Source organism: Neofelis nebulosa, chromosome 7, assembly GCF_028018385.1.
Source record: "Neofelis nebulosa isolate mNeoNeb1 chromosome 7, mNeoNeb1.pri, whole genome shotgun sequence".
Classification (NCBI taxonomy): domain Eukaryota; kingdom Metazoa; phylum Chordata; class Mammalia; order Carnivora; family Felidae; genus Neofelis; species Neofelis nebulosa.
Window position 1 is genome coordinate 52,557,264 of NC_080788.1, and position 17,043 is coordinate 52,574,306.

Sequence of the window (17,043 nt, forward strand, 5' to 3'; positions counted from 1 at the left end):
CCCTGTGCACCTTGCAGATTGACCCCAGCTAATACGCCAGATCCCATCGAAGCAGCACCACAAGCCTGGCAGTGTGCAAGTAGCCCAGACAGGGGCCACACCACTCCACAGTGAGTCCTGCCCGTGGGAGAGGGGAAGATAAGGTACACACCAGTCTGATTGTGGCCCCAGCGATGGGCTCGGGGCAGACATTGGGTCTGACTGCGGCCCCGCCCACCAACACAAGTTACTCTGGACAGTACAGGGGAAGTGCCCTGCAGTTTGGAGCCACCCCAGGGACTACCCAAAATGACAAAACAAAGAATTCTCCTCAAAAGAAACTCCAGGAAGTAGCGACAGCTAACGAATTGATCAAAAACAATTTAAGCAATATAATAGAACAAGAATTTAGAATAATAGTCATAAAATTAATTGCTGGGCTTGAAAAAAGTATAGAGGACAGTAGAGACTCTATTGCTACAGAGATCAAAGGACTAGGAAATAGTCATGAGGAGCTAAAAACTGCTATAAATGAGGTGCAGAATAAAATGGAAGCGACCACAGCATGGATTGAAGAGGCAGAGGAAAGAATAGGTGAATTAGAAGATAAAATTATGGAAAAAGAGAAAGCTGAGAAAAAGAGAGATAAAAAAATCCATGAGTATGAGGGGAGAATTAGAGAACTAAGTGATGCAATCAAACAGAACAATATCCGAATAATACGAATTCCAGAAGAGGAAGAGAGAGAGAAAGGGGCTGAAGGTGTACTTGAACATATCATAGCTGAGAACTTCACTGATCTGGGGAAGGGAAAAGGCATTGAAATCCAAGAAGCACAGAGAACTCCCTTTAGACATTACTTGAACTGATCTCCTGCATGACATATCATAGTGAAGCTGGCGAAATACAAGGATTAAGAGAAAATTCTGAAAGCAGCTAGGAATAAAAAGCCTTAACTTACAAAGGTAGACACATAAGAGTAGTAGCAGACCTATCTACTGAAACTTGGCAGGCCAGAAAAGAATGGCAGGAAATCTTCAATGTGATGAACAGAAAAAAATATGCAGCTGAGAATCCTTTATCCAGCAAGTCTGTCATTCAGAATGGAAGGAGAGATAAAGGTCTTCCCAAACAAACTAAAACTGAAGGAATTTATCACCACTAAACCAGCCCTACAAGAGATCCTAAGGGGGACCCTGTGAGACAAAGTACCAGAGACATCACTACAAGCATGAAACCTACAGACATCACAATGACTCTAAACCCACATCTTTCAGTAAGAACACTGAATGTAAATGGACTAAATGCTCCAACCAAAAGACATAGGGTATCAGAATGGATAAAAAACCAAGACCTATCTATTTGCTGTCTACAAGAGACTTATTTTAGACCTGAGGACACCTTCAGATTGAAAGTGAGGAGATGGAGAACTATCTATCATGCTACTGGAAGTCAAAAGAAAGCTGGAGTAGCCATACTTATATCAGACAAACTAGACTTTAAATTAAAGGCTGTAAGAAGTGATGAAGAAGGGCATTATATAATAATTACAGGGTCTATCCATCATGAAGAGCTAACAATTATAAATGTCTATGTACCGAATACGCACACCCCCAAATATATAAAACAGTCACAAATGTAAGCAACCGTATTGATAAGAATGTGGTAATTGCAGGTGACTTTAATACTCCACTTACAACAATGGACAGATCATCTAGACACAGGATCAATAAAGAAACAAGGGCCCTGAATGATACATTGGATCAGATGGACTTGACAGATATATTTAGAACGCCACATCCCAAAGCAAGAGAATATACTTTCTTCTCGAGTGCACATGGAACATTTTCCAAGATAGATCACATACTGGGTCACAAAACAGCCCTTCATAAGTATAAAAGAATTGAGATCATACCATGCACACTTTCAGACCACAATGCTGTGAAGCTTGTAAACAACCACAGGAAAAAGTCTGGAAAACCTCCAAAAGCATGGAGGTTAAAGAACACCCTACTAAAGAATGAGTGCGTCAACCAGGCAATTAGAGAAGAAATTTAAAAATATATGGAAACAAATGAAAATGAAAATACAACAGTCCAAATGCTTTGGGATGCAGTGAAGGCAGTCGTGAGAGGAAAATACATTGCAATCCAGGCCTATCTCAAGAAACAAGAAAAATCCCAAATACAAAATCTAACAGCACACCTGAAGGAAATAGAAGCAGAACAACAAAGATACCCCAAACCCAGCAGAAGAAGAGAAATAATAAAGATCAGAGCAGAAATAATATAGAATCTAAAAAAATTGTAGAGCAGATCAATGAAACCAAGAGTTGGTTTTTTGAAGAAATAAACAAAATTGATAAACCTCTAGCCAGGCTTCTCAAAAAGAAAAGGGAGATGACCCAGATAGATAAAATCATGAATGAAAATGGAATTATTACAACCAATCCCTCAGAAAAACAAGCAATTATCAGGGAAAAATTATATGCCAACAAACTGGACAACCTGGAAGAAATAGACAAATTCCTAAACATTCACATACTTCCAAAACTCAAACAGGAAGAAATAGAAAGCTTGAACAGACCCATAACCAGCAAAGAAATTGAATCAGTTATCAAAAATCTCCCAACAAATAAGAGTCCAGGACCAGATGGCTTCCCTGGAGAATTCTACCAGACATTTAAAGCAGAGATAATACCTATCCTTCTGAAGCTGTTCCAAAAAATAGAAAGGGAAGGAAAACTTCCAGACTCATTCTATGAAGCCAGTGTTACTTTGATTCCTAAACCAGAGTCCCAGCAAAAAAAAGAGAACTACAGGCCAATATCCCTGATGAATATGGATGCAAAAATTCTCAATAAGATACTAGCAAATCGAATTCAACACCATATAAAAAGAATTATTCACCATGATCAAGTGGGATTCATTCCTGGGCTGCAGGGCTGGTTCAACATTCGCAAATCAATCAGTGTGATATATCACATTAATGAAAGAAAAGATAAGAACCATATGATCCTGTCAATAGATGCAGAAAAGGCATTTGACAAAATTCACCATCCTTTCTTAATAAAAACCCTTGAGAAAGTTGGGATAGAAGGAACATACTTAAACATCATAAAAGCCATTTATGAAAAGCCCACAGCTACTATCATCCTCAATGGGGAAAAACTGAGAGCCTTCCCCCTGAGATCAGGAACATGATAGGGGTGTCCACTCTCATCGCTGTTGTTTAACATAGTGTTGGAAGTTCTAGCATCAGCAATCAGACAACAAGAGGAAATCAAAGGCATCAAAGTTGGCAAAGATGAAGTCAAGCTTTCATTTTTTGCAGATGACATGATATTATACATGGAAAACCCAATAGACTCCACAAAAGTCTACTAGAACACATGAATTCAGCAAAGTCGCAGGATACAAAATCAATGTACAGAAATCAGTTGCATTCTTATACGCTAATAATGAAGCAACCGAAAGACAAATAAAGAAACTCATCCAATTCACAATTGCACCAAGAAGCATAAAATACCTAGGAATAACTCTAACCAAAGATGTAAAAGATCTGTATTCTGAAAACTATAGAAAGCTTATGAAGGAAATTAAAGAAGATATAAAGAAATGGAAAAACATTCCGTGCTCATGGATTGGAAGAATAAATATTGTTAAAATGTCAATACTACCCAAAGCTATCTACACATTAAATGCAATCCCAATCAAAATTGCACCAGCATTCTTCTCGAAGCTAGAATAAGCAATCCTAAAATTTGTATGGAACCACAAAAGACCCCAAATAGCCAAAGTAATATTGAAGAAGAAGACCAAAGCAGGAGGCATCACAATCCCAGACGTTAGCCTCTAGTACAAAGCTGTAATCATCAGGACAGCATGGTATTGGCACAAAAACAGACACATAGACCAATGGAATAGAATAGAGACTCCAGAATTGGACCCACAAACGTATGGCCAAATAATCTTTGACAAAGCAGGAAAGAATATCCAATAGAAAAAAGAGTCTCTTTAACAAATGGTGCTGGGAGAACTGGACAGCAACGTCCAGAAGGATGAAACTAGACCACTTTCTTACACCATTCACAAAAATGAACTCAAAATGGATAAAGGACCTGAATGTGAGACAGGAAACCATCCAAACCCTAGAGGAGAAAGCAGGAAAAGACCTCTCTGACCTCAGCCGCAGCAATTTCTTACTTGACACATCTCCAAAGTCAAGGGAATTAAAAGCAAAAATGAACTATTGGGACTTCCTCAAGATAAAAAGCATCTGCACTGCAAAGGAAACAACAAAACTAAAAGGCAACCAACAGAATGGGAAAAGATATTTGCAGATGACATATCGGACAAAGGGCTAGTATCCAAAATCTATAAAGAGCTCACCAAACTCCACACCCAAAAAACAAATAATCCAGTGAAGAAATGGGCAGAAAACATGAATAGAACTTCTCTAAAGAAGACATCCGGATGGCCAACAGGCACATGAAAAGATGCTCAACGTCGCTCCTCATCAGGGAAATACAAATAAAAACCACACTCAGATACCACCTCACGCCAGTCAGAGTGGCCAAAATGAACAAATCAGGAGACTATAGATGCGGGAGAGGATGTGGAGAAACGGGAACCCTCTTGCACTATTGGTGGGAATGCAAATTGGTGCAGCCGCTCTGGAAAACAGTGTGGAGGTTCCTCAAAAAATTAAAAATAGACCTACCCTATGACCCAGCAATAGTACTGCTAGGAATTTACCCAAGGGATACAGGAGTACTGATGCATAGTGGCACTTGTACCCCAATGTTTATAGCAGCACTTTCAACAATAGCCAAACTATGGAAAGAGCCTAGGTGTCCATCAACTGATGAATCGATAAAGAAATTGTGGTGTATATACACAATGGAATACTACTTGGCAATGAGAAAGAATGAAATATGGCCTTTTGTAGCAACATGGATGGAACTGGAGAGTGTTATGCTAAGTGAAATAAGCCATACAGAGAAAGACAGATACCATATGTTTTCACTCTAATGTGGATCCTGAGAAACTTAACAGAAGACCCTGGGGGAGGGGGAAAAAAAGGGGGTTCAAGAAGGAGGGAGCCAAAGCATAAGAGACTCTTAAAAACTGAGAACAATCTGAGGGTTCATGGTTGGTGGGAGGGAGGGGTGGGTGGGGATGGGTATTGAGGAGAGCACCTGTTGGGATGAGCACTGGGTGTTGTATGGAAACCAATTTGACAATAAATTTAATATTAAAAAAAATAAATAAAGACTTAAGGAACATAATGAAAAACAGAAACAAAAACAAACAAAAAAGAAAAAAAGAAAAGCAGAGGATACCTGTTTCCCAAAAACATGGTTTTAGTTTTCCCCAAAGATAATGATCTCTTAAGACAATGGCATATATCAAGCTGTTCTTTACTTCCAAAAACATCATTATCAGATAATTTTTGTTGAATGTAACTAATAGATACATACTCATATATGCACATAGCTAATCATAAAATTTAGTAATCATAATCCTATATTAGGAAATTTGGGAAGGGACAACTTATTGCACTGAATTAAATATTAAAATTTTTTGTGATTGAATTTTATGAGTTTTAGGTTAAAATGCTATAATTGAAAACTCTTCTTATTTCAAAGGCAGAAGAGGAGAGAAACTATCATATCTTCTATCAGCTTTGTGCTTCAGCAAATTTACCTGAATTTAAAATGCTGCGATTAGGTATGAATATGGGGTTAAATTTATTGTCCTGGTATTGTTTTCTATTAATTCCCAAGTTCATAAACTTATTTGTTAAAAGGGAGATTATCTCATACTGAAATATTTAAGAATAAAATGATAACAAGTCTGTAATTGGCTTCACGATAACCTAGGGATGGAGAAGGGGTGAATGACTGTGTAAATGAAGCAAGATTGGCCATGTGTTGATACCTGTTTGAGTATTGAGTTGGAATCGAACTCCAGACTCTGTACACTTATCTGTGCTATCAGTGCCTCTACTGTAGAGTGGACATAAAGGTAGAAGTCAAAGCTTTTTTTTTCCTTAATTACAGGAAATGCAAATAATTTTCATTACACAAAGCAAGGTGGCAGTCCTGTGATTGAAGGAGTTGATGATACCAAGGAGATGGCACATACCAGGCAGGCCTGCACTTTGCTAGGTAATGTAATTTTATTTTTGAGCTCTTATGAGCAGTATCTCTCTGATTTAAACAACCTTTGCTTGGAATATTGGCTTTGCTTTGTATTAGGCTGTGAGTGTTGTTGGGAGATTTAACATTCCTTATAAAACACCTTTGGACATCAAATGGGCACAGAGTTTCTTTTTGGGGTGGTGGGAATTATTCTAAAATCAGATTGTAGTAGTGGTTGCACAAGTAATCACTGAATTGCATACTTCAAACCATGAATTTTATGGTATGTAAATTATCCCTCAATAAAGCTGTTTAAAGAACAAATTGGGGGCATTAAAGTAAAGTAGGACGAACTGTAATTCTTTAAATTTTCACAAAATCTGAAACCTAAAGCTGAATGTTATGGTTTCCCGAACAAGCTCACATTTTGTAGGGTTTTTGTTTTTATTTTTCTGGGGTCTTTTGTGGCTGGGAAATGTGGTGAGCTGGTGTAGTGACAAAACGTTGTATTATATGTAGATTATTCTAACATTTTATTTATTTATTTATTTTTTTTAACATTTTTTATTTATTTTTGGGACAGAGAGAGACAGAGCATGAACGGGGGAGGGGCAGAGAGAGAGGGAGACACAGAATCGGAAACAGGCTCCAGGCTCCGAGCCATCAGCCCAGAGCCCGACGCGGGGCTCGAACTCACGGACCTTGAGATCGTGACCTGGCTGAAGTCGGACGCTTAACCGACTGCGCCACCCAGGCGCCCCTATTCTAACATTTTAAAAATGACTGAGATGTCACTGTCTTGTTTCTGAGATTTAAAAAATGAGGTCTACATGTGAGTAAATTAATCTTTAGAACTCTAATGTACAGCTTTAAGTGGTGGATTATTTATTTTAAAGACCTCAGAATATTAATAACTAAATCATGTGTTGGTATTTTGAGGAATACCATGAGGTGAGCTAATTGATTTAAAAGCATTGCTAATCAGAGTATGGTACAGAACCATAGTGAAGCTTTCAGAAATTCAGAAACTCAAACCTTATCTCAGACCTACTGAATCCGAATCTGTATGTTAACAAGATCCATTGGTGATTCATATGCGTATTAAAGTTTGAAAAATACCGCTTTACTTCTAGGGCTGAATATATTTGTAAATAGAAAATGGCAAATTAATAAAAGCCATAATGTAGGTGTTAATGAAAGCATTCATTATAAGATCAACTCTCAATTACCTCGTATATGATTGTATACTTGGAAATAATTTTACTACTTTTACTTCCATATAATTATACCTAATGTTTAGGAAATTCTTACCTTATTGAAGAATGAAGCCAGATCAGATAAAAAGCCAAGGGCTGTAACAGCTGTCTCATCCTGCCTCCTCCTTCATTTCCTGCTCTAATGCTGCATTTGGATATTCTCTCATCAGGCTGGGAGACAGCACCAACCTGAACACTTCTAATCTTGGGATTTCTTTGACTTATACTTGGTCTGTAGTTAGAAGTAATTAAATAATATGAATCAAAACAGCCTTATTGGGCTGCAAATTGCATTTGGAGTAGAAAAGATAATAATGTTAATAAAATACTTAATTCCAGTGTATGATGGTGATAATTTGTTTAGCATTTACCACGTGTCCCATAGTGTGTTAAGTATACTACATGACTACTTGAATTTTCTCATTTAATGTTCACAGACACCCTTTGAGATACTCACTACTATTCCCATATCTCAAATGAGAAAACAGAAACATAGAAGGGTGATAGTACCTGCCCATGTGAAATGGCAGGTCAGGAGCAAAGCCAGGCCTTGAGCCCAGTCGTTGCTCCACAGCCTGTGCTCTCAGCCATGCTGCTGAACTGTGTTACGTGTTAATGTCAGTAAAGGTGAAAGTGTTGTTAATGACGACATGTTACTATCTGCACATCTGGCAATATTCAAGAGTTAAAAATAGGCTTAAAATTGTCTGTTGTAATGGTTTGTTATCACTTATTCATTTACTCTGCTGTTTCAGGAATTAGTGAGTCTTATCAGATGGGAATTTTCCGAATACTTGCTGGCATCCTTCACTTAGGCAATGTTGCATTTACATCTCGGGATTCAGACAGCTGCACAATACCTGTAAGTTCAGAATATGCTTAGTGTGGTAGCGGTTTATTTGTGTTTCACTTTTGTTGATTCTTTATGGAAGCAGTATATTTGAAGTATCTCTATTAATATTATCAGAGATAATTATTAGAAGGATAAATTACATCAAGTAGAATCTGGAACTGAAAATAAAGAAATATGGATGCTAATCCCTGGTGCACAGTGATTGTGTGTGTTAGGGATAGGAGAAGAGAGAACTTGGATACATTTCTGGTCCATATGAACAGAGGTGGGAAGTATTAGATGTGAAAGTTGGATTCACATCTAGATTGGGGCCATCTAGAGAGAAGGGTTTATTTGGCCTATGGCACAAGTACCAATAATTGAAAATTTTGTGTCTTCAGCTGTGGAATTGTAATACGGTTTAAAAGTTATTGAGGAAACTATTAGTAGTAGTTACTCCTGGGAAAATGAACTAGATGGCTGGGGGATAGGGTGTCTTCACGAGGATTTGCATATTCTTCCCCACATAGTGATAACTGCATCTGAGAATTAAAACCCAATTCCATATGTGAAAACACTTGTTTAAATTGTAACAAAATCTGACAGTCTGATTATCCTCATTGGGCATTTATGATTTGTAGTATTTGCTGATCACCACCATCAAATCTTTCTCTCTCTCTCTCTCTCTCTCTCTCTCTCACACACACACACACACACACACACACTATATTTTTAGGTGTTTTTTAATTTTATTAAAATGGAGGGAGTTTTGATACAATTAATTCTTATTTCATCCTGCTTTCTCAAGATTGTGATAGGAAACAATGTTAAGATTTATGTTTCACTGTTTAGATACCCAAGTTGATATTAGCAAAACTATGTGTAAATTAATTCATGTGATTTAGACTTTAGTTTTGAAATACATGTTTCAGTGTCTCTGCCTGGATCCAATCCCAGCTTTACTGTTTACTCACACTAGGTTTTTTGGTGAGTTACTTAGCTTCTCTGAGCCGTCGTTGCCTCATCTGTAAAATGAGACATTCTTTTCCAGCGATTTTTGACTAGGTACTCTGATTGATCTTCATACTGGATAAATTATGTGCATATTTTTTAAAGATGTCATTTTTAAGTGGTCTCTACACCCAGTGTGGGGCTTGAACTCACAACCCCTAGCCAGATCAGGGATTTCATGCTCCATTGACTAAGCCAGCCGGGATAAATTATATATTTTTTAAAAATTTAGTAAATATGTAAAAACTACTCAGATGTCAGAAATTAAGTGAAAATAGGAACTATGAGAAAGGAGAACCCTGAAGTTAGGACTCGCCATAAGGTATTTGCTGAACCCAGGGACCTTGAGCTTTTGTTTTCGTAGCCAAGTTGAGTTCAGAAGACAAAACACAAAGACTAGGACTCATATAAACAGGGGAACTCCTGCCTAAAGCTGAGACCCTAAGTGAGAAACTAGTAATAAGCTTGCCCACCACCTATTCCAAGAGTACAAAGAAAAGGTAACTGGTTTGAGCAAGCCTTGGTGCTAAGTGAAGGAGGAGAAATAGTTCCCGAAAGATTTGCAACAATGAACTGACCCTCACACTTCCTTCCAGACTGATTTTGTAATTCCTAGATGGTTCCAGAAAGCTAAATATAGAAAACTTAGCTTAAATTGGTCCTGGACTGATGGTGCCTTAGATGGCTGACAGAAGCACATGCAAGTCTACTTTGGATGATCCACCTTCAAACCAGGCCTTAGTGGAGTCCCCTGAGAAAAGTTACAAGAAATACTGGCTCACAGTCAAAAATCACAAATTCCACAAGGAAACAAAATAGAAGGAGCTAGGTGAAACAACAGATAAGAGTCAGACCTATTTGGAATGCCAAAAGTAATTAATAGCAAATTTGACACAACTGAGGAGAGAACTGATGAGCTAGAAGAGAAATGTAAAGAAATTTTCCAGAATGCATGACAGGACTCAGAGATGGAGCGCTTAAAACAGGAGAGATGAAGGATAGAGTATTAAAATCTAATTTTAATCCAATGAGAGTTCCTACAGGAAAAAAGAAGAATGAGGCAGATATAATACTTGAAGAGATAATTACTAATAAGTTTCAGAAATTGTGAAAATGACACTAAATCTCAGATTTGGAAAGTCTAAAAAAATCAGACTTAGAATAAATAAATTAGAATAAATAAAAAGAAAGTCACCCCTAGGCTCTCTATAATGATACCAAAGGCAGAGAGAAAAATTTTTTCTTTTTAAATTTTTCAGTGTTTATTTCTTTTTGAGAGAGAGAGAGAGAGAGAGAGAGAGAGAGAGAGAGAGAGAGACAGCACAAGTGGAGGAGGGGCAGAGAGAGAGAGGGAGTAAGAATCCGAAGCAGACTCCAGGGTCAGAGCTGTCAGCACAGAGCCCCATGTGGGGCTCGAACCCATGAACTGTGAGATCATGACCTGAGCCAAAGTCGGACCCTTAATCGACTGAGCCACCCAGGTGCCCCAAGAAAAATCTTAAAATAGGAAGAGATAAGACATACTACTTTTTGAAGAAATAGCAGTTAAACCCATAGCTCACTTCTTAACTAGAGCAGTAAGAGTCAGAAAACAGTCTTCAGTGTTCTAGAGTAACTATTAACCTAATTTGTGTATCCAGTAAAAATATCTTTCCAGGATGATGGAAAAAAAGAAGTATTTTCAGACAAATAGAAATTGGGAGATTTTGTCACCAACAGGGTATTCACTAAAGGAAATATTGAAGGATGTGGTTTAAGCAGAAGGAAAGTGATCCCAAGTAGAAGATCTAAAGTCAGAGAATAAATAATGGATCAATAAACTAGAAAAGCATGTGCAAATGTAGGTAAAATTTCATTAATTAAACAGTAATAATAATGAATAGTGTATTGGGCTGGAAAAGACAGAACTCCCCACAAAATACTTAATAGTTACAGAGGTAATGATAGCTCTCTTTACAGTGGAGAAACTTGGCAGACATTTCCTTAATCTCCTGACCACAGTTGACAAGACCAGTAATGAGACCAAACAACATCATTTAACTTACTTTTTATTCTTTTTGTTGTTGTTGTCATTTGCTTTTAAAAATCCTCTAAAGGTATTTCTTTATTTCTCTGGTTTGTAGTTTATAGTGAACATGTTTTTAAGTTTTTTATCTTAATTCCAGTATAGTTAACATACAGTTTTATATTAGTTTCAGGTATACAATATAGTGAACACCTTCAACACCTCCATATGACACCTAGTGCTCATCACAAGTGCACTCCTTAACTCCCATCACTTATTTCACCCATCCCCCCATCCACCTCCCCTCTGATAATCAGTTTGTTCTGGCTTGTTTCTGTCTCTCTTTTTTACCTTTATTTGTTGTTTCTTAAATTCCACATAGGAGTAAAATCATGTGGCATTTGTCTTTTTCAGACTGACTTATTTTGCTTAGTGTTATACTCTGTAGCTCCATCCATGTTGTTGCAAATTGCAAGATTTCATTCTTTTTCATGGCTGAGTAATAGTGTGTGTGTGTGTGTGTGTGTGTGTGTGTGTGTGTGTGTGTGGCACATGTTCCTTATCCGTTCATTAGTTGATGGACACTTGGGCTGTTTGCATAGTTTTGGTATTGTAAATAATACTGCAGTAAACATAGAGGTGCATGTATCCCTTCAAATTAGTGTTTTTGTATTTTTTTGGTAAATAGTAGTGCAATTGCTTGATCATAGGGTAGTTCTATTTTTAACTATTGAGGAACCTCAATACTGTCTTCCACAGTGGCTGCACCAGTTTGCATTCCTACCAGCAATGCATAAGTGTTCATTTTTCTCCACATCCTTGCCAACACTTGTTGTTTCTTCTGTTTTTGATTTATAGCCATTCTGACAGGTATGAGGTGATATCTCATTATAGTTTTGATTTGCATTTCCCTACTGATGAGTGATAATGAGCATCTTTTCATGTGCCTATTGGCCATCTGGATGTCTTCTTTGGAAAAATGTCTGTTCAGTATCATATAACTTCTGATATGGTGCACTGAGAGGGTAACATCACTTCTCTGGTATTCCTGCCAAGAAGGCATGACCCAAATCTAATCATGAGGCAGCATCATACAGACCCACATTGAGGGATATACTATTCAAAAATGTCAAGGTCACAAATGAAAGACAAAAAAAAGAACAAAGTCCTGTTCAGATTAAAGGAGGCTAATGAAACGTGGCAACCAAATTCAGTGTATGAACTTAAACTGGATCTTAGACTATAAAAATATCTCCCCCACCCCTGCATAGAGATTGATTAGATCAATCAGGGAGGAATGAATTAGATCTATAGGTTAGATAATAGGGTTCCATCATTGCTAATTTTCAAATTTTTTTCATGATACCATAGTTATATAAGATAATATCTTTGGTTTTTAGGAAATGCATACTGAAATATTTAGTACTAAAATAGCATCATGTTTGCAACTTGCTCTCAAAGGTTCTGAAAAATTAATGTGTATGTACATGTATATAAGAGAGGATGATACAAATGTGGTAAAATGTTACTGTTTAGGGAATCTGGGTGAAGGTAATTCTTCCTACCACTGGTAACTTTCCTGTTAGTCTAAAATTAGTTCAGAACAGGGGGATGGGCACTGAGGAGGGCACTTCTTGGGATGAGCACTGGGTGTTGTATGGAAACCAATTTGACAATAAATTATATTAGAAAAATAAAAAATAAAACCAGGAATCCAGGAATAAAATAAATAAATAAAAATAAATAAAACCAGTTCAGAACAAAAAGTTAAAAAAATAAAATGAATCACCAGCCCCTGCTCCCCTGAAAAACCTACAACTAGAGTGCTAGATAACAATAACTGGTTTAAGAATTCAGCTATATACTTTTGAAATGAGCATTCCTAAAACATAAAGGTACAGAAAGTTTGAAAATTAAAAGTTTAGAAAAGACACGCCATAATAACTAGGGAAAAATGGCAGAGCCTGTATCAATATTGGACAAAATAGACTTTGTCCAAAAGCACTAGAGATAGAGTACTATGTAATGATAGAGATTTTATTCAACAGGAAGATGTAATGGTTCCAAACTTACATGTACTTAAAGGCACAGCCTTAAAATATGTAAAGCAAAAATCAACAGAAATCACAAGATGAAATAGACATATCTATCATAGTGATAGATTTTTGACTTCTCTCAATTATTAGAGAAGAGACAGATGAAGAAGGCCAAAAATTAGTAAAGTTACAGAAAATTTGAACAAAGCAGTTTATAGCCTTGATCTAATATTATGGTATAGAATATGTTTAGATAGTACTGATCCAATTCTAAATGTTGTCAAATCATTCATATTTATATGAATGAAATTAGCTGCTTAGTTAAGGGGGTTGTAGCATGCTGTTGGTAATGGTGCTAATTTGTATATGAATTGATGGCTTGGGAGGAGGGAGATGAAAGATGGAAAGGACTGCTTCAGTGGGAAGGGTCAGGAGGTGAGGGTGTCAGGACACCCAGGTTCTTTTTTTTTTTTCAATATATGAAGTTTATTGTCAAATTGGTTTCCATATGGCACCCAGTGCTCATCCCAAAAGGTGCCCTCCTCAATACCCATCACCCACGCACCCCTCCCTCCCACCCCCCATCAACCCTCAGTTTGTTCTCAGTTTTTAAGAGTCTCTTATGCTTTGGCTCTCTTCCACTCTAACCTCTTCTTTTTTTTTTTTCCTTCCACTCCCCCATGGGTTTCTGTTAAGTTTCTCAGGATCCATATAAGAGTGAAACCATATGGTATCTGTCTTTCTCTGTATGGCTTATTTCACTTAGCATAACACTCTCCAGTTCCATCCATGTTGCTACAAAGGGCCATATTTCATTCTTTCTCATTGCCACGTAGTACTCCATTGTGTATATAAACCACAATTTCTTTATCCATTCATCAGTTGATGGACATTTAGGCTCTTTCCATAATTTGGGTATTGTTGAGAGTGCTGCTATAAACATTGGGGTACAAGTGCCCCTATGCATCAGTACTCCTGTATCCCTTGGGTAAATTCCTAGCAGTGCTATTGCTGGGTCATAGGGTAGGTCTATTTTTAATTTTTTGAGGAATCTCCACACTGTTTTCCAGAGTGGCTGCACCAATTTGCATTCCCACCAACAGTGCAAGAGGGTTTAGGACACCCAGGTTCTAATAACAACCCTGTTATAAATTGGCCACGCGATGTTTGACAAGCTGTCCTCTTGGATTTCAGTTAAAAGATAGCAATGTTCATCCTGCCTATTCTCCGAGAATGTCATCAGATTCAGTTGAAACATGCTAGTGAAGATGTTAAAAAATATAATGCACTCATAAGGATTAAATTAAACAAGTATTTATTGAATGTCTACTCAATGCAAGGCCTACAGAAGACATTGTAGGGGATAGGGATATGTAAGTCATTAAAGAGATTTCCGTCTGAGAAGTCATGCATGTTACCTGTTTCAAACCCTTCAATAGTTTCCCTTTGCTTTCAGGATAAAGACCAGCCATGGTGTAGCCTCTGCCTGTCTCTCTGGTTTCAACTCAGACATTTTCTCCCTCATTCAGCTTCAGTCTCTCATACTGCTGGTTTCTCTCCAACCACAGGATTTGTATACCAGCTGTTCCCTCAGCTTGGAGACCCTTTCTTCACCCTTTCACTGAGTCACTGCCTTCCTTCCCATCCTTCAGATCTCAACTCTGTTTCTCAAGGCAACGGGCCCCTGCCTCTTGAATAGGGCATGCTCTTTTTACATGGAATCATAGTATAGTGCCCTTGTTCTTTGCAGTGATTTTATGTTTTAGGGAGCAATCATTTGATTAATATCCATATCCCTTAGTGACTGACAATAGGGGCCATGTCTGGTTTTATTTACTGGCATATCGTCGGCACTCAGTAAATATTTGTTGACAGGCTGACAGATCTTCTGATCAACTGACTGAATGAAGGTGCCTGAAGACAGTTACAAACAAATGCTGTGAAGAGACAAAGGAAGAGATAGTTTGTGAAATGAGCCCTAAAATAGACTATAAAATGCTGCCTAGATGCTGGTTTGATTGATGATTGTGATTATCACTGATCAGCTTCAACTGATCTGGACATTCATAACAAAGAAGTTGCTGGGGGTTTTTTTTGTTTTTGTGGTTCTTTTTTGTTTGTTTGTTTGTTTTGTTTTGTTTTACCTCATTTTAGTGTTTTCTAGTAAATTCTATTGGAAATAACCCACTCTCTTTTGTCAGCCCAAGCATGAACCTCTCAGCATCTTCTGTGACCTTATGGGTGTGGACTATGAAGAGATGTGTCACTGGCTCTGCCATCGGAAACTGGCTACCACCACGGAGACATACATCAAACCCATATCCAAGCTGCAGGCCACAAATGCCCGTGATGCTTTGGCCAAGCACATTTATGCCAAGCTCTTTAACTGGATTGTAGATCATGTCAATCAAGCCCTCCATTCTGCTGTCAAACAGCATTCTTTTATTGGAGTGCTGGACATATATGGGTAAGTATATTTGGCTTAGTGGTCTGCCACAGACATTTCTTTCTAGAGATTACCTAGTAACTCTAAGTGGCTATTAGATTCTGTCTCCTACTGGTAAGGAGAAAAGAACATTAGAAGAGCATTTCTAAAAATCTTATTTCATTTGGTAATTTGCCTTCTCTGAGCACCATGTTTTAACTGTTAAAACCTTTCCTGTATACTTGTGCTTTTTGATGCCTAATATTTTTATTATCTTGTGTAGTTTTGCAAAAGAAGCTATTAGATCTCTATTCCCATTTCCCCTTTCTTATGTGAGTGTGAATCTGTAAAGTGACAGGAGCAATTGCTTTGTCGTAATTCTGATTGTTCCCCCACTTGGGGATGAATTAGCCCTCAACAACTCAAACTGTTGAACACCTCTGCATGCTGGACCTTTAAAAAAAATCTCTCTCCTACATGGCTGATGCCTGTCTGCTGGGTACAGAGTCCATATTACTGACTTACAGATCTTTATCTTCACTGATGTGGAAAGAAAGTTTTACAATGTTAGAAAATTTCCCATTTCTTTCTTGCTAATGTGTATATTTTAAATAGTTTAAAAAACTATTTGTTTCTTTTTCTCTCTTCACACAATACTTTTGGTTTTACAGATTTGAAACATTTGAAATAAATAGTTTTGAACAGTTTTGCATAAATTATGCAAATGAAAAACTACAGCAACAATTCAATATGGTAAGAATTTTCTTTTTTAACTAATATTCTACTATAAATTATTCTTTTGAATTTTACTCTGTCTTTAAAGTCTGGTTTCTGAAGTGAAGTTGTAAATTACAATTATTATCTGGGGTTTAGAACAGCTGAGCTGATGAGGAACTTATGATTAATAAGTAAGTGCAACACCAGAAATATGTTTATGGCCCAGATAGGATTCAAGGTAATCTTTATATTATAGTCTGAGTATAGTGAAAATTTGGTCAAAATAAATTGAGTGAGGTATGCAGGAAGTATGTTAGGTAGTAACATAGGCAGTATGAAGTTCTGAGCCCAGGATATCCTTCAGTGTGTTGTTCCTATGGAGTTAGGACTATCTTAACTCTTACTTGCTGTATCAGCAAAATGCCAGAATAAAAAATCAAAATACATTCTCTTTTGTACGTATTTTTTTACATATGCTGTTTTACATATTCTCTTCAGCAGTCTGAGACATTCACCAGGACAATGGCAATGGGAATATTTTGAGAGAGGCTCTTGTGGAGTAGTAATGTCAAATATCTTCAAGCATTATCATGGTATTGGGGGATTTCAAGGTATTTAAAAATGAGGGACGGTAGAT

The 17,043-nt window shown here is 37.3% G+C and overlaps 1 protein-coding gene across 5 annotated transcripts in view; it reads left to right on the forward strand.

Moving 5' to 3' along the window:
- The window catches only part of MYO5A (myosin VA), a 195,395-nt gene that overhangs the window by 96,120 nt on the left and 82,232 nt on the right, over window positions 1-17,043 (forward strand). For all 5 annotated transcript variants that reach the window (XM_058737701.1, XM_058737700.1, XM_058737702.1 and 2 more), the window contains exons 7-11: window positions 5,630-5,711; window positions 6,044-6,151; window positions 8,136-8,242; window positions 15,466-15,731; window positions 16,361-16,442. In XM_058737701.1, coding sequence (XP_058593684.1) covers window positions 5,630-5,711; window positions 6,044-6,151; window positions 8,136-8,242; window positions 15,466-15,731; window positions 16,361-16,442 — 645 coding nt within the window. The remainder of the gene's footprint in view (window positions 1-5,629; window positions 5,712-6,043; window positions 6,152-8,135; window positions 8,243-15,465; window positions 15,732-16,360; window positions 16,443-17,043) is intronic.